Source organism: Panicum hallii, chromosome 1 (genome assembly GCF_002211085.1).
Source record: "Panicum hallii strain FIL2 chromosome 1, PHallii_v3.1, whole genome shotgun sequence".
Classification (NCBI taxonomy): Eukaryota; Viridiplantae; Streptophyta; class Magnoliopsida; order Poales; family Poaceae; genus Panicum; species Panicum hallii.
The window spans coordinates 53,435,844-53,463,608 of NC_038042.1; the positions used below are offsets into that span (position 1 = coordinate 53,435,844).

At 51.2% G+C, this 27,765-nt stretch overlaps 3 protein-coding genes across 3 annotated transcripts; 2 read left to right on the top strand and 1 right to left on the bottom strand.

Annotated features, from left to right (window-relative positions):
• Positions 1–10,651: 10,651 nt before the first annotated feature.
• LOC112874859 (tubby-like F-box protein 5) lies at positions 10,652–14,307 on the top strand. The gene is made up of 4 exons (XM_025938425.1): positions 10,652–11,737; positions 11,851–11,938; positions 13,079–13,211; positions 13,303–14,307. The coding sequence occupies exons 1-4, from the start codon at positions 11,342–11,344 to the stop codon at positions 13,973–13,975; spliced, it is 1,290 nt and encodes a 429-aa protein (XP_025794210.1). The 5' UTR covers positions 10,652–11,341; the 3' UTR covers positions 13,976–14,307.
• Positions 14,308–17,704: 3,397 nt separating this feature from the next.
• On the top strand, positions 17,705–21,329 carry LOC112891010. The gene is made up of 5 exons (XM_025957905.1): positions 17,705–18,286; positions 18,813–18,892; positions 19,176–19,294; positions 20,325–20,401; positions 21,153–21,329. The coding sequence occupies exons 1-5, from the start codon at positions 18,046–18,048 to the stop codon at positions 21,176–21,178; spliced, it is 543 nt and encodes a 180-aa protein (XP_025813690.1). The 5' UTR covers positions 17,705–18,045; the 3' UTR covers positions 21,179–21,329.
• A 39-nt stretch (positions 21,330–21,368) lies between these two features.
• Positions 21,369–23,675, bottom strand: LOC112891001 (transcription factor bHLH49-like). The gene is made up of 6 exons (XM_025957894.1): positions 22,982–23,675; positions 22,637–22,867; positions 22,348–22,482; positions 21,945–22,265; positions 21,778–21,862; positions 21,369–21,537 (listed from the first exon to the last, which is right to left on the bottom strand). Exons 1-6 carry the CDS (start codon positions 23,219–23,221, stop codon positions 21,500–21,502), a joined length of 1,050 nt encoding a protein of 349 aa, XP_025813679.1. The 5' UTR covers positions 23,222–23,675; the 3' UTR covers positions 21,369–21,499.
• Between the last annotated feature and the right edge of the window lie 4,090 nt (positions 23,676–27,765).

A 27,765-nucleotide genomic window follows, 5' to 3' on the forward strand; every position in this document is an offset into this window, starting at 1 on the left:
AGCCCGCACCAATGATGGCGGTCTTGGATGAATCTCCCTCCTGGAGCTGGATCGTCTTGAGGGCCACATCGTCAGTCGACTGGATGCTCGACTTGTTAGCCTTCTTGGATGGAATCTCCAGCCCGGTCTGGGAGAGCTGCTGCGCGGCCGCGAGTACTTCTCCCGAAGCATCTGGCACGCGAGTAGTCGAGGCGTACTGGATCGCCTCCTGATTGCAATCGCACGACTTCTTCAGGTCACCACGGAGGGTGAGTACTCCACCGAGTCCTGGCATCTTAAGAAGCAGATAGACATAATGCGGCACTGCTATGAACTTGGCAAGTGCCGGACGACCCAGTATTGCATGGTAAGAGGAGTCGAAGGTAGCCACCTCGAACTTGATAAACTCGGTACGATAGTTCTCCCTCGTGCCAAAGGTAACTGGGAGGACCACCATACCGAGCGGATGCGCCGCGTTACCTGGGACAATGCCGTAGAAGGGGGATTTGCTGGGAACCAGCATGTCCTTAAAATCCAGGCCCATTTTCTTCAGAGTGCTGACGAAGATGAGATTGAGCCCGCTCCCGCCATCGATCAAGACCTTGGTAAGCTTGACCTCCGCTACCACAGGATCCAGAACCAGGGGAAACTTGCCGGGCTCGGAAAAACTCGTCCACTGGTCATCACGAGAGAATGAGATGGGGACCTCCGACCAACGGAGTGGTCGTGGTACCGCCGGCTCGATGGACATGATCTCCCGGAGGAGCAGCTTCTGATCCCGCCTGGAACAGAAATCCTCGTCCCCCCCGAAGATGACGTTGACCACCTTCGACGCATCCTGAAACTTCGAATTGCGCCCGTGATCCTCGTGATCATCGTCCTCGGGTTCTTTGTCAACAGGCTTCTTGTTCTTCCTGCCGCCACCGGAATTGCTGAACGTCCTCCGAAGGTGATAGCAGTCGATGGCAGCGTGGTTGGCGCCTGGATGCCACGGGCACTTCTTTTGTAGGAGCTTCTCGAACTCCTCCTGAGTTGTCGACTTCTTGCCCCGCGAAGGACGATCGATAGCCGCGATGACATCATCTGGCTTTCGTTTCCGGGGTGGCCCGGAAAAGTCCCGCTGGCCTTTGTCGCTGTGGTTGTCGTTTGGGCGCCGCAGATTGCTATCATGGCGCCTCGGGAACCGCTCCCGCATCTTCTCCTCCTGCTCAGACCAATCGTGCATCATATCACGAAGGACCGCAACGGTTTTCGGCCTGTTCCGCCCGAAATCTCTGTATATGCTCGGGTCGGTGATGCCGTTGTAAAAGCAGTCGATGATGTCCTCCTCCGAGATGTTCGCGATGGTGGCGCGGACGTCGAAGAAGCGACGCGTGTAGGACCGTAGAAGCTCGTTACGTTCCTGCTTGCACTGGGCAAGATCGTGTCGAGTACCTGCACGGGTAATTGCTCTCTGGAAATTATCGATGAAGACCTTCTTAAGTCATTCCCAGGAGTCGATGGAGTTGCTGCCGAGGCTCTCCAGCCAAGTGAGCGGCGCAGGGTCCAAAGCCATCGGGAAGTAGACGACTTTGGTGATATTTGAGCCCCCCGCGACGTCAATGGCCGTGGAGTAGCAACGAAGCCACTGCTGGGGAGCCTGCTTGCCGTCGTACTTGGTGATGCCGATCGGCTTGAAGCCCTCCGGGTACTTGTAGCTGCTGAAACGAGCAGAGAAAGCAGGAAATCGATCGCTACAATCAGTACCTTCAGCTTCGACTTCTTCGCGAGTCTTGCGCCTGGAGGAGATCACGGTGCACGCGTCGCGACCGTCATTGATGTGCTGGCGCAGGTCCTCCGGAGGAGGTCGTCGACTGGCCTGTCGCGGACGACCCCCTTGCGGTGGCTGTTGCCTCCCGCCAGGGGCCTGGCTCGCGCGTGCGTTGTCGTTGCTGATCTGATTTTGAGGACGACCACCAGTCGTTCGACTGCGAGCCTGGCTCCGGCTCTCATCCACGCGCTCTTCCCGGATGATGGACGCCGGATTATGCTGATCCAACTGGATCCAAGCCCTCTGCGCAAAGAGGAGTGCTTGACGTACCTCCGGGTCGTGGCTGCGCTCGAGAATGGCCGTGACCCTGGCAATGTTGGCCACCGGGGTCCTGAAGCCCCGCTCGCTTACAGCAGCAAACTCGGGGTCGAGCTCGCGATGCATAGATCGCCTTCGCTCGTTAGCTCTCCTTCGCCGGATCGTTCGGGCCCTGTTCCTGGCCCTCCGCGCCTCACGATCGGCGTCGTTCTCGTTACCGGCGTTGGCCGTGATCTCATCGTCGGATATCACATCCAAGTTGTCGATGAGGAGATTCCCACCGTCCTCGCCTTCTTCGGCCATCAGCACCTGGCGGGAGGAAAGCTCATGAGAACTTTCGTCGACTAGCTCCGTCGACTCCTCCGCCGCGGTGGCCAACGGCCTGCCCTCCTGGAAAGGCAATGGCTCGAGGTGAGCCACGAGCCGACTCTCTGCCTCGAGTAGATTGGAGAGCTTCATGCCCTTCCAATGCACGATGTGTCCCTTTGGCGAGGAAGCGATCACCAAATCACCGGGGCCAAAACAACCCGAAGCCCCCCGACACGCGGTGGCTTCAGGGTTTCCGTCCCGGAGCAGCAGATCCAGATCCTTCTCTAACATGAAGAGGGATCTGAGCGCATTGGCCTCCTGAAGATCAGTGGCCGATTCGCGCAAGCCGGGTTGAGTCCGACCCAGCGAATCCCTGAATTGGAACGAATCCAAACCGGGGGAAGTTGTCGCGACACCAGAAGAAGTCGAGCTTGGAATAGATTCCATCTCGACCTATGCCGCGGAAGCGTGGAGCGGCAGATTGTCGAGCTCGTCGACGAACTTGACGAGGCCGTTGCGAGGATCCGCAGCGACGGTTCTTGGCGTCAAGTCGACGAGGAATCGCCGAAAGTCGCCCGCACCATCTGCGACGCAAACCCACGAGCCAAAAACAAACATCGTACCCTGAGAGGGTACTGACCTGATGAAACTGAAAGATGCCATCGAGCTCGCCGGCGGATCTTCGACGCGCTCCCCTACCTGGCGCGCCAGCTGTCGGTGTTTAACCGGCTGCCCACCGAGGGATATACCCAAGGTGGTAAGTTTTGGGTGAGGGAGCGCCGAGATCAGGAACTCGAAGGTGCAAAGAACACAAGACTTTAGACAGGTTCGGGCCGCACGGAGCGTAACACCCTACGTCCTGTATGGTGGTTTGTATTCTCTTTGGTGTAGAATGACCTAATGATCTTCTGTTTTGAGGGGGGTCTCTGACCTCCCTTATATATCTGAGAGGCCAGAGTTACAAAGATGCTAACCAACCCCCACCGAGGGATCATACCAGAACTAATCTCGAGTAGATCCTCTCCGTGTTGGTTAGCCCTATCTCCTATTTAAACGGGATAAACAAGAGATAAACAGAATTAATAAGAGATAAGACGGGCTTAATCTCTTAGACTACATAACATGCCCAGCCCGGTGGCCCCGGGTCTGACACTGGGGGCTCGGGGGCTGCAGCAGCCGAGGCAGGCGCCGCAGCCGTGCCTGGTTCCAGCTGGAGTTGCACGGCGCTCGCAGCCCTGGTGACATCGACAACATCGTTATCCAAGTGGGCACGAGCAGGATCTTCAAGCAATCGAAAGGAAACTTACAGTGTCGACTTCTTCTTGGCAACCTTCTTCACCCGCCAAGCCCGTCGGGGAACGCCCGTTGCTGATGGCGAGGCCTGGTCGGCCGACGGAGGGGTCCCTGCCACGGCGATTGTCACTGCCGCGGCGGCAGAGGGGCCTGCCTCCACCACTTCGGGTTCAGTCCCGGGTGGCAGAGCAGGGAGACTGCAAGGGGACGCTGTCAGTACTCAGCATCATGGAAACTTTGCAACCGGCCAAAACAACAATTCCGTACCTGGAGGACTCGACTTCTTGGGCCTTGAGTTTGCGCACCTGGCGCTGGCCCTTCGGCACCGGTGGCAGAGCGCCGGCCAACTCCACGCTCTGGTCGAAGGAGTTGTCCCGGCGCGGCTCCCCTCCGGTTCCTTCGCTCGCCTGCGAGCCCACGCACTCGGTGGACTCGCTGCTGCCTTGAACCGCAGCAAGGCGAGCCGTCTTGGTGGCAACGGTGGCAGCAGGGCGCGGACCTCCTTCGGCTTCTTCCCCCGCTGGCGAATCCACGCGTTCGGCGGACTCGTTGCAGCTTTGAGCCGCAGCAAGGCGAGCCTTCTTGGCCGCCGTGGCTGCAGAAGGAAGGAGGTGATACGCTCGGGGGAGCTCCGGCTACGGCGGGTAGCTGCAGTACAGCTCCGAGTGTCCCTGCAGGAATTTCTTCAGTTCAGTACCGGCGCAGTAGCCGATTTCTTCAGCGAAAGAAGTCGAATACTTACCGGCGGGGGCGGATTTCGCGCGGAGTATAAGGTGGGCACGTACGGCACGGTGTTTACGTCCAGCAGCACCCGCTGTACCCGCTGGAGCGCGACTTCGTCTGGCACCTCCTCTGTGCACATGCGAGAAGGGCAGCGGAGCCGGTGTACTCGAAGCCCAGGCAACATCGCTGTTGGATGGGTTGGACGCGGCGCTTGTAAAATGAGAACATGACGGAGGCGCCGGTCACTCCCTCCTTCTTCAGCGCCTCGATGGCCTCCAGCAGCTCTTTGACCTGTATCATCTCCATGCCGGAGGGTTCAAGGTTCCATTCCCCCCTCACCACGGGCGGTCTGCTCGACTTCGTCGGCAGGTGGGGAGCATGGTTTTCGATGTAAAACCATAGGTTTTTCCATCCAGAAAGGTTTGAGGGGAATTTATATGAAAGATACTTTTCGCCGGCCTGCTGTCGCAGTTGGATGCCGGCGCCCCCCACCACGGCAAGTTTCTTTGTGGTCGGCTGGGGTTTGACGCGGAAGAGAAAGCGGAATAGATCCCAGTGGGGTTCGATTCCAAGAAATGCTTCGCAGAAGTGAATGAAAATGGAAATATGGCAAATGAAATTTGGGTTGAGGTGATGAAGCTCAAGCCCGTAGTAGTAAAGAAGGCCACGAAAGAAGGAACAAGTGGGGAGGGCCAATCCCCGTTCGGCAAAATGGAAGAATGTGACGATTTCGTCAACATTCTCCATGGGGAAGGGCTCACGGAATGAGGGGCGCCAGTTGGCAAGGTTCTTCTTTTGCAGCAACCCCTCGGAAACCAATTTTTTCAGATTGTTGAGGGAGCACTTACTGTGTGTCTACCCCGTCGTCAATGGCTCCGCATCCTTCTTCATTTCCTCGATCTCCGACTTTTTGGACGCCATCTCCGATGCGCTAAGCCACGAGATGCTCGGGGGCTGCGGGGAGAGGGGTGGGGAGGTTGGAGCGGGAGGATCTCCTTGAGGGGATGGCGGCGGCGTTTGGCTCAGATTGGGGTTTTGGTGGTTTTTGGCGGAATGCTGATTGAAAGCACAATTTTCCCTCCTATTGCCGCGAGGTTAAGTAACCAGCGGCTTGGGGAAAGTTACTATTCTGAAGTCCAAGAGTCGTTTTGTGGAATATTCCGAAGGTGAGGGGTCATTTGGTGACCTGATTGGATTAAATATTCGATTAATCATTTTTTCAGGACTAATTAGCCCGAAAAAAGGGGGTTTTTCGAATCTTTGGTCTAATTACATCATTTGTATCATGACTTTGATCTCCCCTTAACGTGTCATTGTTTAGCCTGTATGCCACGATTTTTGGACCCTTATCTCCAATTTTGTGGGATTTGGATTCAAGACTCGGGGGCTGCGGGGTACGTGGCATCGACTACTTATTTTTCAAATTTCTTTGAAGGATAAGAAGGATTACAGATTAATGGGACCCTCAGCCTGATTCTCCGATTCAACCTAAGTCTCGGGGGCTACTCCATATGGAGTGCGATTTTGCAATCGCACACCATAGCAGGAATAAAATTCGGGGCATGAGCACCTCATAGCCTCGATGCAGCCAAAGGAGTACTCGAAGAAGGGCTTCATGACGAATCATCAGAGGAAGTCGAAGACTGCTTCGAAAGTACTCGACAAGCCTGCAGTACTCAGCTACGAAGAGCTCGGGGGCTTGTCAGATCCGGGGCCACCGGGCTGGGCATGTTACGAAGTTTAAGAGATTAAGCCCGTCTTATCTCTTATTCATTTTGTTTATCTCTCGTTTATCCCGTTTAAATAGGAGATAGAGCTAACCAACACGGAGAGGATCTACTCGAGATCAGTTCTGGTGTGATCCCTTGGAGGGGGTTGGTTAGCATCTTAGTAACTCTGACCTCTCGGATATATAAGGGAGGTCAGGGACCCCTCTCAAAACAGAAGATCATTAGGTCATTCTACATCAAAGGCAATACAAACCATACAGGACGTAGGGTGTTACGCTCCATGCGGCCCGAACCTGTTTAAGTCTTGTGTGTCTTGCACCTTCGAGTTCCTGATCTCGGCGTCTCCTCACCCAAAACTTACTACCTTGGGCATATCCCTCGGTGGGCAGCCGGTTAAACACCGACAGCATCTTCATCCTTCGATTAGCGTTTCTTACTATTAAAGCTTGCTTCTAGACAGTTTGGTGTCGCCCGTGGAGCGTCCTCTCTTATGTGTGCGTCCTCGAAAATTTGTATTATGAATTTCATAGTAAGTTACTCAATCAATCCTCCTTTTGTGGTTGATTGAGTGAGGTAAAGAGTTAGTGGAAGATCCGGCTCTTTGTGAGCTCCTCAACAAAGATGTAGCTTCCTTAATGGAAGTGAATTTCGAAAACAAATATCTTGTGTCTTGTGCTTATTGCATCTATTTAGTTCTTATTGACCTAGAGTTTGTTTTGTGCCGATCTATATACTTGAATTGTTGTGCTTTTAAAGATCACCTGGAGAAGTCTAGTAGTACCATTATGCAACTTTTGATTCAGTCAAGTTCTGCAGTTTCAAGTTTAATTTTGAATTTTATATAAGGACTTTAGTTTTGTCGGAAGTTCTTATAAGTTTTGTCGGAAGTTTCGTCTCGTCAGAACTTCCCACGTAGTGTCGGAAGTTCCGATATATTTAATTGCTATGAAAATTTTTTAAGTTTTCATATACACCTCCTCTATGCATCACCGACATCCTTTCACAGCCGCGCCTGGCTAGCCTCGCGGCTGGTGGCCCGCATAGCGAGGCGCACCACGGGATCGGTCTGGATCTGCTGCAAGCGGGTCGTGGGCTGTGCTGCGCCGCGCCTGGAGCTACCCTGCGCTGGCCGCCTGGTCGCGGCTGACTGCGTGTCGCCGCCCCGGATCCTACCACGCCAGCGCCGGCCCGGCCGCTGGCCACGCCTGCGGTTGGCCCTGGATGCAGTGCTGGTGGAAGTGCTCCATGGGAGAGAGAGGGAGGTTTCGGAGGCTGCTCGGTGGGGACAAAGGGAAGAGGCAGGGAGGCTGTTGCGCTACTACCGGTGAGGTAAAGGAGAGGGGCACGCCATGATTGCTGGTGAATCTCGGTGCGCGGGAAAGAGCGCGGGAGCATGCAGACCATGCGGGAGGAGGAGATGGCGAGGCGACGTACCTCGGCAAAGATTGCTAGTGGGGTATTAATTGAAAAATAGTGAGGCTGTTGAAGCCAAATTTTACCCTAGTTAACTATTTTTATCTATTCAACTTTTTTTACAGAGACTATTGGAGATCATCTAACACCGCCGCTGCTGCCTGCCGCTACTGCTCTTCCTCGTGCCAGTTTCAGAATCTCTAGACGGCGAGCTCGTGATGGCACCAGCCGGGGCTCGAAAAAGTGGGGACTCGGCGCGAACCGCGAAGCGCTAGTTTACGCATGGCCACGCCATGGACCACGGGCCTCTCTGAGCGCACGTCGATGGATGAGCTCCACTTGGGAGGGAAAAAAAAATTATGAGCTCTGCAGCCGGGAAGCAGCGCGCAGTGTTTTCGACCGGGCCAGGCACTGAGAGGTGGGCCCAGATGCACGTGGTCCCACAGGTCAGTGTCAGTGAGGGTGGAAAACTAGCATTAGAACTGATGCATTTTCCTACACGATTAAACAAGTGCCGGAGCATGAACTACATGAAAGTCTCTGAGACCCTTTTGCATGGCGCCCATTTGAAACTAAACTAAACAAAGGGGAAAGGCATCGATCAAAGGGTGAGATTAAAGTATGGCCTACTTGCCCGTCAGCGTCGGCCTAAAGAGGGACCGGTGGTCATCGTGGCGAGGGAGCTTGAAAGAATTTCTGAAATCAAACGCCAGGGACCAACGGTCCTCACTTGACGAGGTCCACAGTCCACAGCTCAAATGGATTTCGGTTTAATAATAGTAACACCTTCGATTATCACCCTTGGGTTAGGTGAGCCATCCCATCTGGCATCTGCTGACTGGGCCACCACATCACGAGAACGGATGAGGTGGCGCGTCGAGTCAGCAGCAGAGCTAGAGGGTAGAGGCCAAATTAGTAAAAGAGAATTTGGCCATACTCGTAGTTCTGCAATCAACTCTTTTTTGCACAAAAGATGGTATTTTTGCAGGAACAAAAAGCTCTCCTAATGTTGTAAGCCTGACCGTGGATTTTACACGCTAGGAGTGACTTCAGATGAAACATCAGTGAGCAAGAATTCCTAGGTGGAATGTGTTTGAGCAGTGCACAAATCCCTTCTCCAACGCTGCTCGGTCAAAAAGGGCATGCAGAAAAGAGTGTCCAATTGCGCAGCGCAGTGAGACCATGATTGGGAGCCTCACGACGTGCAAACCCAAAAATATTTCAAGATCATGGACCATCATGTGCTTCCGTCGAAAATTGACTACGAACCTGCACGCTTTTGACAAACTTTCACACTGTCATCTGTAGCTGCCCGGCCGGTGATTGGGAACGCCAACGCCGTGTAGACACATACACCCCCTGCTCATTGTATCAGCAAGGTGAGAACCTTCTCTAGAGATGATGCATTGCCTGAACATGGCGAGTTATTGGCCGCCGCCGGCGTCCTTGCCGGAAGCGAGATGGTGGCGTAGGTGTGGTCGCCACGCCCGCGCATGCGAAGGGGCCGAGCGGAATGGAATGGATGTGCTCTCGCCGCCTACCCTTGTGAGCGCCCATGTCGATGCCTTGAATGCAGTGCGAGCAAGCGATGATGCGATGATGCCAATGGCAACCCAACGAGCTGTCATCCTCATGAGAGGGCGCGAGCACACACCATCTTCTATCATGTGTAGTAATAGCCTTAATAGGATCTTGATCATTTGATTTTTTTTTGTGCTTCGTCGAGGAGAATTCCTCTACTTTTTTTATGCGCCTCGATTGACCATTTCCATTGTTGTTTTTTTCATAAGCCTGAGGGAGTTTGATCACATGGGTGTGCAACTTGCTCAATCTATAATGTGTCTTTTATGAAAAAAAAGTTTGACGTGATGGCCGATGCTAGAGTAGATGAGTCAGGAACGGGGGCAAATGAAATGAGTAGTATATAATTCGTCGGAAGAACGTGTTGAGATTTCAAAAGGAAGTTTATGGTCATGACAGGCTCAATTCTACTAAGAAATACTTCCTCCGTTCAAATTACAATTCGTTTTGGTTTTATTAGATACATAACTTTTACTATATATCTAGATATAGTGTTTATTTAGATGTATATTAAAATATATGTATCTAAAATAGTAAAATAAATTATAATTTAGCATGGAGGTAGTAGTACTTAAATTATCTGAATTATTAGAGTTTTAGTGAGCCACCAAGAAGTGAGCGGTCGTGGGCTCGTGAGCGAAACTGCAAGGAAATTTCTTGGTCCAGAACATATTCCGTAAAATTAGGACGTAATTTACTAGAGCGCCGCGGATGAAATGCACTTTAGGACCACATGTGCCTTTTCCTACCCAGAAGTTCATGAATGTCGCCTTTTTTCTCTCAAACTTACGCACATAAACTTCTGACGTCAACACTCTGTCACAGAAGACACATAGTTATGTGGTTACCTTGCAATCTTAGGCCAATCTCAATGCACAGTTTCATAGCATAATTATCAAAACTGAGAACTAGATAACTGTGTCGGTTGAGTTTCATATGGATGTCGGTTGAATTTCATAGGAATGGAACTCCTCTTTTATCGTATGAAACTTCTCTCCTTCTCTCTTCTTGCCGTACCAATAAAATTAATGATGTGGTATAAATTTTAATACCAGAAAACTCTTCATGACATTGTCACCGAGACCGGCCAGTTCGCTTTCTTTTTTACTCTGGAAGCTATACAGCCTTGTTAATTTCTCCCCAATGGACATAACAAGTATTCACATGAAGTTGGACGATGTCAAGTTTTCTGCATTCCATGATACCCCTCTCACCTCTTACATTATTTTTTTTAGAAAAAGAAAGAATCGCCTCACATTTTGGCCGTCAGTTCTCGGAAAGAACTTTTCTAACCCCCAAAAAAGTAGCTTTACCATGCAGTAACTTGTCCAGCTACCTCATCAGTGCAGTTCAACTACAAATCCGGAACAGCAACCGCTAGAGAGCGGTAGTTGTGCGTATACAGTGTGCTACTGGAGTTACAGTATTGCATAGGATTCTTGCTGGGCGGTTGTGAGTTTTGGGAGTTGATAGCTGCAAGTACCGCACAGGAAAGATAAACACCTTGAAAAGTGAAAGCACAGGGAAAGAAAACAAAAGCTGCCCCACCGTGCTTAAAAAAATCGCCCCCACTTTTCCCGAATCCTTTTTATCCTCAGCCTAACACAAACCCACACACAAGCGCACAGAATTCACAAGAGCGGCAGTGAGAGGGGAGAGAGAGAGAGAGAGAGAGAGAGAGAGGGAGGGAGCGTCACTGGAGAGGGATAGAGCCTGGAAGTCGGAAGCAAAAATCCACAGCGTATAGAGGGAGGCAAGGAGATCTGGAGCTCCTGGGGAGAGGAGCTGAGAAAATCCCTTGGAAACGGTTGGCAGATGCGCGAGAGGGGCTCTTGATCTGTTCTTGAGCGGAGAGATTTGGCCTTTCGAGCTGCGGAGCTGAAGAAATTGGATCCTGGGGACATCGGCGTGAAAAAGAGGCTCGATTTCCTGGTGCCCTTTTGCTGCATTGCTGCCTCCTTTCAGATCCGAGCTGCCGCGCGAAGAAAGGTGGGATCTTTGCTCGTCATCTCCACAAATCCGCCCAAAATTTGGGCTTCTTGAGCTGTTCTTGGAGCCCCGTGCTTCAAATCTTTGAGAGAAAGTCGATTTTTTTAGTTGGGGGTAGATGCGAGAGTGATGTCAACTACTTTATGAGCTGTCCCCTGCAATTGTTGAGGTTAGATTTGCTAGTTATGGCGGATCTTGCCATGGAGCACTAGGTGTTTCTTTTGGTGAAGGCGAAAGGTACTTGCCGTAAGCTGCAATGTCTCTCAAGAGCATTGTGGGGCAACTGAAGGAAATGAGGGACGGCATAGGGAACATGTCGAGGCGCGCCGGGGGCTCCGACGGGCGCGCCGGCCACGGCCACGCGGGGTCGCGGCATTCTTGGCCTGGCCTGTGGGCGGAACAGCCGCAGCGGCTTGGCCGGGGCCAGGAGGGGTCGCAGCAGCAGCAGCATCAGGGGCGGTGGGCGAACCTGCCGCCGGAACTGCTGCTGGATGTGATACAGAGGGTGGAGGCCAGCGAGGCGACGTGGCCGGCGCGTCGCCAGGTCGTGGCGTGCGCGCACGTTTGCCGGTCGTGGCGTGAGATCACCAAGGAGGTGGTGAAGACGCTCGAAGAGTGCGGCAGGATCACATTCCCCATATCCCTCAAGCAGGTATCGACCTCCATCAATGTCCTCTGATGTCATGAGTTCATGGCAAGTTTACCGTCTAAGACGTAGTGAAAATTTGGATATCTTATGCTTAACTTCATATATATTTTGCACAGCCGGGACCTCGCGAGCAGCCGGTGCAGTGCTTTGTAAGGAGGGACAGGGCGACATCCACATATCTCCTCTACCTAGGGCTCAGTCCATGTAAGTAATCATGTGTGGCTGTTGATTTAGTGTTCTTGTTCTTACCCCTTTTGTATTTTTTTTGCAAGGACGCTTCGTATTAATGTGTCTGCATCGAGATGAACTGTTTAAGTTATGTCTATCTTGCGCTAGTGCCAATTTGCAAGAATAAACTTCAGAATATTAATGTCCTTGCAGTCCAAATCTAATCATCTTTGCAAAGGAAGTTAATTCTATGGTTTATTCATTTGGTTAACTGTGTCAAAAAGTATTTGCATTAAGAATGCCTGGTTCAAGTTAGGCGGACAACAATATGTTTCTGTTTTCCTATACTATGTGTCAAAAGATTTCCTACTTCATGCTAGAGCATTGGATCTGTAGCCTATTGCACGGGTTGTTTTTTTTACCCTGCTTGTTTGTTTGAACATGCTGTGTGAAATTCTGCATTGGAGTTTGCAATCCAGAACAATTGAATAAATATCTTTTTTTTTCAATGCAAAGAGCTGTATTGGCTGCTTGCCTGGTTCAAGAAAGAAGCCAACTGTAACTAGCGAACTGCAAGGTTCCAATACAGACTGAAATACTCCCTCTGTTTCAAATTTTAGGTCATTTTGGCAAATCAAGTTACATAGCTTTTGCTATGCACCTAGATATACGCTATTTCTAGATACATAGTAAGAAATATGTACCTAGATTTGCCAAAATGATAAAATGACCTACAATTTGAAACGGAGGGAGTACCTGCCTGACCACATTGAAGTTACTTTCCTTGCGTCCATAGCAATCATATAGCAGGGTCCAAAGATGAGCTCAACCGTTGGAAGAGCGGTGCATTATGTTTTACTGGAATAGGCAACAAAGCATTATTGTGGACTATCCATGGTATACATACTTTTTTGCACATTCAAATTTGTGCTAGATGTGTACAGATATCTACTACCTTGGCCCCTTATTAATATGGGTGTGGTCCTTTCCACTAAAAACTTGGTGTGCCATTAAGTGGGATACCTTCAGAATTGTTAGACAGCTCACACCTCCTGTTTAGGATACAAGTCTTGACCATAGTACTTCTACAATAATTTATGGACCTATACTGAAGCTTATATGTGCTCGATTTATGTGAGAACACGTCACTTACTGGTGAATCTGTATGTTATGCAGCTCTGAATGTGGAAAACGACAAGCTTTTGCTTGCAGCTCGTAAGGTCAGGCGTGCCACGAGGACTTCTTTTGTGATCTCACTGGCCTCTGATGATTTCTCTCACTCCAGCAGCACCTATGTTGGTAAACTGAAGTAAGCTTCTTATTATGTCAACTCAAGTGGCATGATCATTCTACTTTGTGTTAGTAAGCTTCTAACCTAGCAATTGTTTCTCATGAATCAGGCCAAACTTTCTTGGCACAAAGTTCACAATCTTTGACAGCCAGCCTCCTTCTGATGCTGTGGTTCTACCAAACAATAAACCAAGCAAAAGGCAGTCGAAACAAGTATCACCAAGACTGCCACTTGGCAATTATAATGTTGCTACAGTCACATATGAGCTCACCGTCCTACGCAATCGGGGACCAAGGAGGATGCAATGCACCATGCACTCAATACCAGCTCAGTGCATTCAGGAGGGTGGGAAGGCCCCAACGCCTACTGGCACCATCCACTCGCTTGATGAGCCAGTGTCCACATTACCGAGTACCAAAGGAAAGGAACCGGCTGTGGAATTTTCGTCAACAAGCCTCGGTGCTGATCTGTCTGGACCAGCTTGTACGGGTGAAGAGCCTCTAGTTCTGAAGAATAAAGCCCCCCGTTGGCATGAGCAGCTGCAGTGCTGGTGCCTCAACTTCCGGGGGCGCGTCACCGTGGCATCGGTCAAGAACTTCCAGCTTGTTGCCTCTGTTGATCCTTCCCTCAACATCCCCGCGGCGGAGCAGGAGAAGGTGATCCTCCAGTTCGGGAAGATAGGGAAGGATATATTCACCATGGACTACCGGTACCCGCTCTCGGCCTTCCAGGCCTTTGCGATCTGCCTGACCAGCTTTGACACCAAGCCGGCATGCGAATAACCGACGGAGGTGTAAAGCTGGGCGTGATTATTGCTTATCCAGACACAGCCTCCTTCCTGGGTCAATGTAAATTCTCGATCTAGCTGTGCCGGGCTGCTGCCCGGGTGAAATGGTAGCTTGCGAGGTGAAATATGGCGTCTGTACTGTAGGAAGATTTGAGCGACCCGGTGTATCCAACTGCTGTGCATTGGGCGCCGTATGTATTATTGTTGGGATGTTTGGCCGTGAAGTATCGCTGCCGTATGGATAATGGACGTTGTAACCATCTTGCCTGCCCGCTCTCATTTTGAACCGTGATTGTATCCAGGGTTGGCAGGAGCATCGCATGCTTATTCCGCTGCCTCTTCCTCTGGCTCCCTACCTGATGTTCTGATGTGAAATGGGTGTCTTCTTTTTCTTTACAGGGACCGAATGCTGCATCTGCATCTGGTAAGAAAGTTGCATGAGACTGCTGTAACGCAACAGCCATTGCTGGTAGCTGGGCATCTCGCCAATCATCACGAGAGCACCACCAGCAAAGGCACCTATGATATTCAGCGATACGGTGCCCGCGCATCTGCCGCCTTGCCTTCCGTATCCTGGCGATCTCACTCGCTCAACTGAGCCCATCATCCCTTTGTCCGCATGATCTCGTCCGTATCCGACTGAGAGAAACTGGTGTTGCTCGGCGCGTTCCGCTCCATCACGTTCCCACTGCAGCGCGGTGCGCATGCGCGAGCTCCCTCGCCTTCAGCGAGGAAGCCTTTTGTGGCTGTCTTCTTCCCCGGCGAGATGGTGCCATGCTGGAAGCCACTTGCCTCGTCCTTGTCCGCGTGACTCGGCCGCCGCCCCACGAGCACGCACTCGAAAGGCCTCGGTGGCGTTGCGTGACGTGTGGCACGGCTGCGCCGCCGCGCGTCCGCCACGAAACTTGCGAAATGTGGCGACTACCCCCGCATCGCCCGTGGTTTCTCTCACGCGATGCACAGGCTGCCGTCGCCCGTCGGAGCTTGTAGACGAGGAGCGGGAGCCTATTCGCTTCGACGGGGTCGCCGTCGCCAGACGAGAAAGGAGCATCATCCATGGGGAAGAGTGCGCGGAGGGATTACATCGTAAACTGCTAACCCCTTTTAGGGGCTTTTATGTAAAAAACGGATCGCGACTATTAATCGCGATCCAATTTAGGGGTTTTCGTGTAAAATATTAGGGGTATTTATGTAAAATATCGGATCGCAATTAATAGTCTCGATCCAAATGAGGGGTATTTTGTAAATTTGGTTGACTACAGTCACGAGAGGCAGCTCTATCCGCGACGGCCATGGCGGCTCCGGACCGCCGACCAGGGCCCGTAGCGCGGTCTCGCTACACCCTCAGATTGTCCATGGAGGAATGGTTTCGTCCACACCCCAAGCCGCGTCAGCGTGCACACCGCGTCTATTCCCCTCAACCCAGAAACCAAATCAGAAGCTTCCACGCCGCGACGTCCAGGCGCAATGGCCATCGTAGAGGGCGACTGTGCGAACGCGACGGCGACGACGCCCTCTGCTCCACGAAGATGAGAATCCTGGATCCCTAGGGGGGGGGGGGGCGGCACCGGCGTGAGGCGCAGAGGCAGGATCGACGAACCGGCAAGTCGCCGCACGCGCACCGGTTCTGAGCTTCAGGTCAGAACCCCCTGCATCCTAATGGCATCCAACCGTTGGCGTAAGGAAACTCTCCTAACAGTAAATAAGAAGATGAGGGAACCAACTTCACTCTCCAAGAAGTCAACTCATGCTGATTTGCAGCTCATTCTGTTGCATCCTGCAAGTATTGTTGTTAATGTGCATACTGCAAATGTTAATCTCTAACCTGATCTGGAAGGTATGCATAAAATGACTATACTGAAATTTGTGGATAGGATAGGGTATTCAACTTCTGCAGTATTTTACCGTGGAAAGAATCTGCACTTTTTTTTTGGGGTCAAACCAGAAGACAGAACCGAAGGTGCAAGTTCCATCATGCCTTCAGAGACTTGTCCAATTCATGTTCAGAAACCTATTGTGGTTTACCATAACTTCAGTTCAGGAACTGCATGTGTAATCAGAGGTATGTCAATAAAGGCAACAGCTGCGACGGACTCGTCAGTATGGTGGAGAATTGTGGATCTCACATTCCGTGCCACTGGCCTTGAGATTTAGGACCGCGGCAAGTAGTCAACTACTTCGGCCTAAAGTTCATTCGTCTCTGCCTCTCTGGTGATCTGAAGTGAACCAGAATCAGCTCGAGTTCGGGCATCGAGCTAGACAGATGTCAGGAAAGAGGTAGAAGCAGTACGCGATCAGCCGCAGATCAAACTCAGTCAGATGCAAACTGCGGTGACATCGGATCGTTTCCGCCGCCGCCGTCCTGCCGTTCACCACGTGCCATCCAACAAAGCAAGCACGACTCCGGCCATGGTGGCGTGAGCAAGCCAGATGAGGGGAACCCACGGCCTCTGAAGGGGAATCCACGTGCCCGTCCTGCGCAACGCGCACCATTCCTTTCTTCCTCCTCGTCGTCGACCTTGTACTCTTTTCTAGGCGGCGGTAGTGCCGTGCCGGCTGGTCACTTTGAAATCCATGGTGGGAGACGAGTAGGGGCGGGGTGCGGCGGCGGAAACCCGCATGGAAAGGGGGAGGGAGAGCCGGAGGAGGAGCGGGAGTCTATTCGCTGCGACGAGGTCGCCGTCGCTGGACGAGAAGGGAGCATCAGCCATGGGAAAGAGTGCGCAAACCGCAGAGGGACTATTTCGAAAAATATTATTCCCTTTTAGGAACTTTTATGTAAAAAATCGGATCGCGATCACTAATCACAATCCCACATACGCCATATAGGGGTTCCACGTAAAAATAGGATCGGAGTTTAATGTAAAATAATAGGGGGGTTTACGTAATGTTTGGAGGTATTTTGTAAACTTTTTGACTCACCGCTGACGGGAAAGCTCTGTCCGCGACGGCCATGGCGGCTCCGGAGCGCCGACAAGAGCCCGTCTCGCCACGCCCTGGGAATATCCATGGATGAATGGCTTCGCTCACACCCCAAGCCGCATCAGCATGCGCACCCCATCCATACCCCTCAGCCCAGAAACCAAATCAGAAGCATCCATGCCGCGAGGTCCAGGCGTGATGGCGATCGGAAAGGGCGACCGTGCTAATGGAACGGAGACGCCGGCCGTCTTCTCCACGGAGATGATAGTCCTGGATGAAGAAGGGGGCCGCGCCGGCGCGGAGTAGGGTCGACGAATCGCCGCCCCTGCATCCTAATGGCTGTCTTCTTCCCCGGCGAGATGATCCAGCCATGCTGGAAGCCACTTGCCTCGTCCTTGTCCGCGTGTCTCGGCCGCCGCCCACGAGCACGCACTCGAAGGCCGCGGTGGCGTTGCGTGACGTGTGGCACGGCGGCGGCGCCGCGCGTCCGCCACGAAACTTGCGAGGCCAACCGATTACCGTGACTTTCTTCTCACGCGATGACGTCAGCCACCTCTTTTTTGACCCATGCACAGGCAGCCGTTGGACGACGCTCGTCGAGAGGACGATACTGTCACGGATAAGCAGAGGTCTACTGGACCCGACCTTCTAGAAGGACTGAAGGAGGCCAGCCGCTGACGCGATCAGGCTGCTGCTACCTTGCTGCTGCTGACGCGGATGCCAGTAGGCTTGGAGAGGCATACCTTCCGATGCTGAATTTTCTTCAGACTGACGAGTCACGTCTCCTCCTGCTACCACCAGTATTCGCTGTGAATGATCACTCGGTGTCTCGGTGATAAGACTGGCTTGTTGATCTCTTCAGCTGGTAGGAAAAAGCCGTAGAAATTCGCAGGGGACGGAAGGAAATTTGATCTGCCGCCTTTCTTCTTGGGCGCAAATTCAGAGGAACTTTCAACGAGGAACACGACGAGTCCACGAGTCACGCGTACACGGAACCCCGCCGGGAATTAATGCGGCCGCCCTCGCCACAACCACCACAATCCCCGAACCCGTGAGGGAAAAAAAGGCGTCGTGCTCTGGGCTCCGGCCGCCTGCAACCGCCGTCGATTGCGTGGAGAGTCGGAGGGAGCGAGGGGACGACCGATGGAGACGGTGGAGGAGGACGTGGAGGAGTACAGCTGGCGGGAGGTGGTGCTGCCGCGCCTCGTCCCCGTGGTGCCCGACGCGCCGCCGGAGCTCGAGCGGGAGACCGGGGAGCGGCGACGCGGCAGGGACCTCCTCGTCGCCGTCGACTTCGGCCCCAACTCCAAGCACGCCTTCGACTGGGCGCTCGCGCACATCGCGCGCATCGCCGACACGGTCCACCTCGTCCACGCCGTCTCCAGTTGAGCCCCTTCCTCTTCCCCGCCGCCCGCCATCCATCCTTCGAGACCCTACCTTGCGTCCTTGCCTGCATACTCCATCTATCTAGCTATCCTGATTCCTAAAGCATTAGTTAACTTCGAGGCAGTTTAGATTATGCCGTAGGTTGGTGACCATACGACTAGTTAATTAACAGTTCGAACTGTTTAAGGTGTCGACTGATTTGGACATCTGACTCCGATTTGGCGGCTTCTTTGTGTATCCAGAGTTCTGGCTTAAATCAGTTACGTCTGGTTCTGATCATACGTGTTGAGCGAACCAATTATGTTTGTCCTGCTACATGTTAAGTATGATTGGTGATGTCACAGATTGATGATCGGGTAGGTCAGGTTAGTATAGTGCAGTAGCGCTGTCACTTCAGATCTTACAGACCGGAGGTGTTTCCTCATATTTTGCATTTTCTTTAAAAAGATCAGTCAAGCATCTGAACTATATAAGGCTGAAGAGTACGTTAAATTTGCAATAACTGTGAAGTTTGGTCTGTGTAGGTGTGCATAATGAGATTGTGTATGAGAAAAGTCGGGAGCTAATGGAGGATCTGGCTATTGAGGCATTCAAGACTTTATTGGTATGCTTTCTTCATCCTTTATATGTCCGTGTGTACTGTTATGCTGTTTTGCATGCAAGCATTGTATGTTGATCGTACAACATACAAGCATTTATGCTGATCATTATGTATAACACAAAGGGTTAATTCATACACCTCAGTTACTGCCTTGTATTCTAGAAAAAATAGTGTTAGTATACTGCCCTGAAGTATGTACATTTGTGAATACCTGTTTTTGTTTTTTTTTCTCTCCATATTTTCCTCAAGGAATTGATACATGTACCTTTAATTGGGATTTTGTAAGGTCCGTACCAAGGCGCGAATTGTTGAAGGGGATGCTGGAAAAGTTATATGCCGGGAAGCAGACCGATTGAAGCCGGCAGCTGTCATTCTTGGTACACGTGGTAGAGGAATTATTCAAAGGTAAATGACTCTTAAACTGCATATCAGTTATATTTGTGCCATGTTTAGAAACTCAGGTCTTTTGTTCGCTTTGGGAGCTTATGGTACTGGGCCTCTTAGCCAACTTTGCAATAGCAAATTTTCTGGTCACCATCACAATGAGATCTTTCATGCTGCATGCAATCCATAAAAGTTGTCATGCAAATGCCTTTCTCACATTTTTTTGTTCAATCTACAGATCTTCTTTGGAGTTTTGTCATGATTAAATTACTGCAATATATGTCATACAATTTTCTTGTTGCTTGTAAGTTGCAGATACAAAATTTTGCTCACCTATTCAACATCTAAAATAATTACTCCAAAAAATAAATTTCAGAGTAGCGACCACATGTTTTCAGTTCTGATATGAAGTCATCTTTAGGATCTCCACTCAACAAGGAAAAAAATATTTTAATGCTAACTTGTTGAGAATTGTTTGCTGGCCTCAGAACATCTATCAAGTATTTGTCTAATTAACATAACTATTGGTAGTATGAAGCTCAAATTAGGGCATGTATGGTCCTCTTGTCTGGAAAGTTAAAGGCCATCATTTGAAGAAAAAGATCTTGCAAGATTCAGCTATAAAATATGCTAGCCTTTTTCCCTTTTGAATGATGTAAAACAACTCTTTATGTCCCCTTAATTCTATGCCTGTATCTCCTACTATGGAAGTTTGCTGAGAAATGCTGAGTGCTAAACCCATGGTTCAATGATTCAAGAAGGTAGTTCCAATTGATCAGTATCAAAAACGGCATATTGCCTGAATTACGGTGAGGCACTTGTACAAATGCATGAAAAAAACAATGACTAGAGCGCCCTTTAAAGAACCTGATAATTTGCTGAATAGATCTGAAATGACGAGAAGGATTTGGCACTAAAGCAAATGAATGCAATTGAATGTTCTTTATTATCTGTTCTTTCTACCTTTTGGTGCTAGTTCATATTTTATTGCTGAACATGAGCTGGAGATTGCATTTCTAAGTATATCTCTAACTTTGCCTTTGAACTGTAGTGTGCTGCAGGGAAGTGTCAGTGAGTATTGCTTCCACAACTGTAAAGCGGCACCAATTATCATCGTGCCAGGCAAAGGTCAGTTCAAGTTCTTTACTCTTGTCACAAGCATTACATGAAAACAAGACTGGGTACCAAATAAAGGTCTACGGTATAGTGCTACCAAGTTTAGCATGCATTTGTGAATTCACACGCTTACATGCACGGGAATGGCTCTGGATAAGTGCAAGAAGCATCTAGTCATGTTGAACCGCAAGGAAATAGTTTGTCCTATGTCTTTGAATCTGTCCCTGTGTCCTGTATCAAATAATTGTAAGCTATTTTGGATCTTTCTGACGGGCAAAACATGTGAATGATAAAGAACAGTTCGTTTACTCTGCGCACTGAAGTCTTGTTGACGAGATTAGCACAATGGGTGGAAGGAGAGGGCTGGATCCAAACTCCTCCATCCAGAGGGAGTAATATTATGGTTCCAGATTAACAAACTTCGACGTGATAAATGATTTTGGGCTAATACTTTTGTTGGTCTAGCCACAATGAGAGCAAAGCATAGTTTCCTGGGACTATATTGTGCTATGTTCTGAACTAAGACATGCTGTCTGATTCAAAAGAAATTAGTCATACTCATGAAAATTGAAATACGATTGAACTGGTATCTCAATACCCTCAAATCATGTGCCCTGTCAGTGCATGTCTTTGTAAATATTGAAATCAAATTCAGCTGATATCTCAATGCACTCAAAATACTCTGCGGTGGTTATTGTTAGTGTGCACTGTGCAAATGAATTATCCTTTACTTCCATTACAAGGTCGAATTATGTCTTTGCAGAAGCTGGTGAGCAGTCTGTGCTTTGAAGGAAGATAAACGGGAGGCAGTGGTTTATGTTTGTTGTACTTTCAGTTTAGGTGGTAGAGTGTTGTATATTGTTGTTGGATTGTTGTGGGAACATGGTTTAGGTGCTTTGTTCGTAACTGAAGTTCTGAACCCTCTGTATTGTTTGGCTCTGAAGGAGCGTTTAGAAATTGGGAGTGTAACAGACAAACATAGAACATATGAAATGTACTTGTATTGCCATTGCTGACAGAATACTTAATTAGTACAGCTGCTACGAATAAAGAATCTTCAGCCACAAATTTTGCTGTGGTTAAAACTCCAGTAACGAGGATTAATTCTTCTTACATTTCCATTTTGAGGTTGTCTAGCAAGCAGTCACCTGCAAGGAAAGTAGCAGCTGGATTCAGTAACTTATGCTGAAGAGGGGCACATTTCACACAAGTTTGAATCTGTAGAGTTCTTTAATCGGCTGCCAGTGTTAACATTATCGTTCTGAACTCTGAACTGTAAGCTTGTTCACGGAGTTTTTTCCCCTGATCATCTAACCACTACCATGTTTCTTTCATTTCACACGAGGCAGAGTAACTTCAGGTTTGCCGTTCAAGAAGCAGCTACTCACTTTCTACTGACTGGAATTGTGCATCAAATCCACCGAAGAGATTTTGGGAGCCAATGTCCCAGGCAGCAGCAGCAGCTCCATTCACCTGCAGAGAACGCAAATCACTGGGTTGAGTTCAGAGAACGGGAGGAAGCAGAGTCGAGGACAGCTGATTTCCGGCCACGTACGTTGAGGCACGGCTCGATCGACGGTCCGCCCGCCGCCATCACCGGCGTGGCAGCCGACACGGGGCAGCTCGCGGCGGCGGAAGGGTACAGGTTGTTGACGACCATGTCCAGCCCAAAGCCATTGGAGCCTGCTGCTGCAGATGGGTGCACCTGCTGCAAGGGGCTCATCTGAAGGCCGGTCGGCTCCAGCTGCCCCGCCGGCAGAGCCATCGCAGGAAGGGCGGCAGGGCTGCACGCCTGCTTCAGCTGCCTGCCGAAAAGGTCCTCGACGATGTCGAAGCTCACCACCGGGTTGGACGCGGCGATCTTCATGGACAGGAACTGCAAGAAGAGCCCTCGGTGAGCGATCGCACAAGCTGGAAGAAGAGAAGACGAAGCAGGACGGCAGGCTGCTAGCAGCTACCTCGACTTGCTTCTGCAGGGACTGGACGTAGTTGATGATCTCGTCGAGCATGCCGGCCTTGCCGGTGACCTTGCTGCACCCGGGCACCAGCTCCTGCAGATACCTCATCCGCTCGCTGATCCTCTCCCTCCTCACCTGCACATCAATTTCGGCCATGGATTCTGAGTTCTGACAGCAGCAGGATGCACAAGGCAGGATCGGTGCTGATGTGCAGCATCGAGCAGACGAGCACGCAAAATGTTCGTTCAATAATCGAGCTGTGGGGGGGGGGGGGGGGGGGGGGTCGTACCCGCTCGGCGAGGCTGTGGCTGTCCGTGGCCTGGCCGCGGCGTGCCCGGACGTGGATGTAGTCGGTCTTCTGGCCGGCAGCCGCCGCCGTCGACGCCGCCTCCGCCTTCTTCTTGGTGCCGGCCTTTGGTCTCTCCTGCTTCCCTTTCCCGGGCGCCGCGACCTCAACGAGGCCACACAGCTGCTGCTGCTGCTTCCCTCTGGGTCTCTTGCTCATGTCGTTGCCATCACCCTGCCAAGGTCAATTTTCGCCACACGTCAGTCAAGGATTTCAACTGAATTTGCACGGCAGTAGCAGTGCACATCTCCGGTAGAGGATTGCACCGCGCACGCAGAAATCTCTCACCTTGGCGTCGAGGCACGCGTCCGGCCCCCTCTTCTTGAGCCCGCCGCTGCCGTTGCAGGAGGAGTCGTCGTTGCCGTCGCCGGCGCCCGGCGTCGCACCAAGGCTCGCGCCGCACATGGCGCCCAGGTCCGGCCACTCCTGGAGGTAACCGAATGCGCTGCACATTGCGCCGAACTTGTCGTCGTCGAGGTCCAGCAGCCCCTGGCACAGGCTCCCGACGGTCCCCTGGCATCGCGCCATCACCAGCCCTCCCGAGACGAGCTCACCACTTTTCGCCTAAACAAAAGCCGACGATGCCTGACAAGTGACAAGGCTTCTTCTTCGGCTCAAGCTGCTGCTGCTTGGCGCAGGTGGTGCGTGAGCCCGAGCCCCCCGGTGAAGAGAGAATTCAAGCAGCCTGGCTAGCAATTATGTAGGAGCTTGTGCGTGAAGCTTGCGCGTCCCTTTCGATCCCCCGCGTCCGTGCCCTCCCGGAAAATTTCCCAATCCATATATATAGGGAGGACGACGGGCGGATGGATAGGGGAGGGGAGGGGAGGGGAGGGAGACCTTTGCTTGGGGCGATGGTACTTGGCCATGGGAGACTGGATTTGGCCCTGCTGCAGTGATGCCTTTAGGTGCGGTCATGTGAGGTAAGGCTGGATAAAAGAGTGTGGGGGCAGCGTGTTTCTTCAGCTGGCATCTGCAATGGCTCACTCGTAGGCCCCACAAATTCTGCCCGGGGGGGGGGGGGGTGGCGCGGGTGCGGGGCGCTTCGGTTACTTACGCATAGGCTGCAACTTCAGCAGGGCATCGAGGATGAACAGCACGCAAAGATCAGTGCTCAATTAGGGAAAGCTAAACTGGCTTTTTTTCAGCATCTGGTTCGTGCACAAGTTCTTGGCAATTCCCGCGTTCTGAAGAAAGCTTTCCATGGAGAGGTATGAACACTGGGTGCAGGTTAAAACGGAAAGGAAAGGCTTCTCGGTCCCTTGACCCTTGAGGGTGTGAATGAAATCAGCAGCGCATCAAATGAACTAGGGTTTTTTCGAGCTGTGCGTGCGCTGAAAGTGAGATGTGCCCATTGTTCTGAATTTTTTCCCCTGATGAGGCTACAAAAGGACGAGTGGGGAGGTGACAGCTGCTCCAATAACAGCATGGACAGCTCAATCCTCTCTGTGCTGGCCGGGCCCCGGTGACTCACCACACGGGGCCTGCCACTTGGGCTCTCGCATTAACAGGTAAGGCCACCGGATCAAAAATAGTAACCCCACAGGCAATTACTGTCGGGGTTTATACTCTCCCTGTTTCTTTTTTTTTATCTCGGTTCTCGAATTAAACATTTATTTTTGTCAAGAAAAACACGGAAAATATCTGAAGGATTTTTGATTTGGTCTTCTTGGCCATTGAACAAGAATGGATGGATACACTGCATATCTTGCAGGATTAGACTGCAGTCGTGGTCGAGGCACTGCCACTTTTTGTGGATACAAATATAGCTCCGAATCTCACCCAAACCCCAAATGAATATCTAATAATAAAGCATCTTCCCATGATCAAAATAGAACAAAAGGAAGCCTCTTCCTTTTAAAAAATGGAAGCAAGGGAGGAGTACTAGTGCTACGAACAGCACTGTGTACACGTGCACATCATCTGGTCCAGCAATGATCACTCCTGACACGAATCCGGAAGCAAAGCCTTCGGATCTCTATCATCGCGTTCTGAAAAGGAAGCTGGAAATCGAGCGAAGGCCAGGGCACATCGTTTCAGAAAATAATTGGACCGGGGTGTGCAAAGACCAGAACGGGTGCCTTTCACTTGGCAGTGCAACAAGGATGAAGGTCAGGTCAGGATTGTATTTTTTTGGGACAGTAGCGATGCATTGCATGCATGCACTTGGCGCCCGGCCCTGATGATGCGTGAGCTTCTGTTGTTTTTGCGGCCAAGTGATATGATGCATAATTTCAGATAAATCACTTGAGTGCCAATCTAAAATAGGTTCAGTTTTATTTTTTTTGGACAAAGAAATAGGTCAAGTGTTAGGCTGGTGCCAATGGGGGGCGGTACCGCCGCCCTATCGGCGCGGCGCAGGCGGGAGGCGGGCGAGAGGCGGGCGAGTGGGAGAGAGAGGGCGGGATGGATCTCGCTGGGCGGGAGCGGGCGCTATCGCCCTGCTCTCGCCCGCGTTTGTAGGCATGCGGGGGCGGGAGGCGGGCGGGAGCGAGGCAGCGCGCTGGCGTCAGCGTGCGCGGGCGAGAGGGGTGGGGCGGGAGTGACGTGGCGCGTTTCTATTGGTCCACGCGGACTATCCGTTGAACTAGCCGTTATTTGACCGTTTGAACTCCAAAAAATTCAAAAAAAATTGCAAAAATCCCAAATTTCATTCCTAACCCCCCTATAAATACCCCACCCGAGTTTCACTCCTTCCCCACCCCATTTGAGCTCATTTCTCCCATCCACACTTCAATTTCACTCTTCTCGACGCCATATCTTCATCTACCACGAACTCGAGTGAAGGAATGGAGGCTGAAACGATCGATGCGTTCCAAGCGGAGTATGAGGAGGCGATGCTCAATCTTGAAGAGGAGTCAAGCAGAAGGCGACGTCGTCGATGCTACATCAGGCGTGATCGTGAGGGTGCTCATGATCGGCTGTTCCAAGACTACTTCGCCGACAACTGCGTTTATCCTCCGAATTACTTTCGGCGAAGGTACCTAATGAGGCGTCAACTTTTTCTACGTATTATGCGTAGATTAGGTGAATACTCTCCATATTTCACCCAAAGAGAAGATGCTTGCAGCCGTCGTGGTCTCTCTCCGCTACAAAATTGTACCGCGGCCTTACGCTTGTTAGCTTATGGAGACGCTGCGGATTCGATAGATGAGTACCTAAATCTAGCTAGATCAACCGTATTAGATTGTCTAGAGAAATTTTGTGAAGGCATCATTCACTGTTACGGGGATGAGTTTTGCCGTCGACCAAATATCGTGGATACTCAACGTCAACTAGCAAAAGCCGAGGAGCGTGGCTTTCCGGGCATGCTAGGGAGCATCGATTGCATACATTGGCAGTGGAGAAACTGTCCGGTGGCACATGCGGGGAAATTCACAAAGCGGAACATAAAACATCCCACCATTATCTTAGAAGCCGTTGCATCGTATGATCGTTGGATCTGGCATACCTTTTTTGGAGTGGCCGGGTCCAACAACGACATCAATGTACTCAATCAGTCGTCGTTATTCACTGATGTGCTTAGAGGAGAAGCACCCGTAGTGAACTTTACGGTTAATGGACATGAGTACAGCAGGGGTTACTACCTTGCCGACAGCATCTACCCCTCTTAGCCGGTGTTTATGAAGGATATTACTCTTCCGCAGTATGAGAAGCATCAGGTATTCACAAATGCTCAAGCAGCTTGGCGCAAAGATAGCAGTTCCCGGACGCTCTTACTCACAGCGTACTCTTGGGTTTATGAATGTTCGTTTGGACTGCTCAAGTCTAGATTCAACATTATAACAGTTCCCAGACGCTCTTACTCACAGCGTACTCTTGGGTTGATCATGCGTGCATGTGTCATCCTACACAACATGATCATCGATGACGAGCGTGATACCGATTTGGACGATATCTATGAGACAATTGCGTTCAGTGTCGGTCCGGCGATCCACAACGATGCACCACCAAGCCTAGCTGCCAGAATTCAGATGGACACCGAGATGAGGGACTCACCGATGTATGCACAGCTCCAGCAGGATTTGGTTGAGCATGTGCGGGTACATTGTTATCCTTAGATTTATGTAATTTTTTATTTATTATGTAATTTTTTTATTTATTATGTAATTTTTTTATTTTTTATGTAATCGGTAACTTTTTAAGTTGAATAAAATTTATTTCTTGAATTCTTTTGCGTATTCGAACAAAGGAGGTTGAAATAATTAAATCTGGAAAAGAAAAGCTGATGTGGAGGAGAGTGAAGTGAGAGCTGGCACTATAGCCTGTGCATTAGAGGGTAGGGTGAGAATGGAGTGAGAGTGGGGGTGAGTGGGGCAGTGGGCACCCTGCAGTAACAGGCGGCCCTTAATAAACAAAAAGAGCGCGAAAGGGGACGAGAGAAGAAGAGACGGCTGTGCATGGCGACGTGTCGGCACCATGTGCGACGCCAGCGCCCCACACAGGCCGCGAACTCGAGAGAGCCGAGAGGCGCCACGGCGTCGCGGCCACGCAGTAACCACGGACTGCTCCGCGGCAAGAAGCTCCATGCCCCCGGCCATCACCGGGCTGTGCTCCCTTGGCGCGGCGCCCATGCATGCACGATGCACCACCCAAACATCTTTTAATCCATCTCTGAGTCACCACGCATGGATCGATCCATCGATCAATCGTTGGAGTTCCAGAAACAGCTACCGGCCTTGTGTCCATGCTGGCGATTCGTCACGCACACAGGTCGCCCCAAGAACAGTGGAGCCATTCGTGACCTTGTTAGGTGTCAGAGCTTTATAAGTCACGGGCACACATAACAATGCCGATGCCGACACTATGGGAACGCCATTGTTCCCGTGGCAACGCTCGTGCCCGTGCTTTGCGAGACCGCGAGTATGCTCGAGCCTGTAGATGTCGTCGCAGATCACACAAGCAGGTGTCGCATTTCCCTCCAATTTTCCCGATCAAAGATACGGGAGACGCACACCGCCCCCCCGTCCCATGCAGATGCAGGCAAGTACGCGTCTGACCGGGGGCACGGCGGCAGCCGCCCGGCGTCCCTCCCTGCGGATGAGCGCAGGCCGCCGCGAGGAGCGGTGTGGGGG

Bases quoted from the DNA above. Each gene is read 5' to 3' on its own strand.
- LOC112874859 (XM_025938425.1), top strand. From the start codon at position 11,342: ATGTCTCTCAAGAGCATTGTGGGGCAACTGAAGGAAATGAGGGACGGC. The intron at 11,738-11,850 runs GTATCGACCTCC...TATTTTGCACAG, and splicing joins TCCCCATATCCCTCAAGCAG to CCGGGACCTCGCGAGCAGCC. The intron at 11,939-13,078 runs GTAAGTAATCAT...TATGTTATGCAG, and splicing joins CTACCTAGGGCTCAGTCCAT to CTCTGAATGTGGAAAACGAC.
- LOC112891010 (XM_025957905.1), top strand. From the start codon at position 18,046: ATGGAGACGGTGGAGGAGGACGTGGAGGAGTACAGCTGGCGGGAGGTG. The intron at 18,287-18,812 runs GTTGAGCCCCTT...TGGTCTGTGTAG, and splicing joins CCTCGTCCACGCCGTCTCCA to GTGTGCATAATGAGATTGTG. The intron at 18,893-19,175 runs GTATGCTTTCTT...GGATTTTGTAAG, and splicing joins AGGCATTCAAGACTTTATTG to GTCCGTACCAAGGCGCGAAT.
- LOC112891001 (XM_025957894.1), bottom strand. From the start codon at position 23,221: ATGGCGCGATGCCAGGGGACCGTCGGGAGCCTGTGCCAGGGGCTGCTG. The intron at 22,483-22,636 runs GTACGACCCCCC...ATTGATGTGCAG, and splicing joins GCCACAGCCTCGCCGAGCGG to GTGAGGAGGGAGAGGATCAG. The intron at 21,538-21,777 runs GTGAGTAGCTGC...CTTTCCTTGCAG, and splicing joins ACAATTCCAGTCAGTAGAAA to GTGACTGCTTGCTAGACAAC.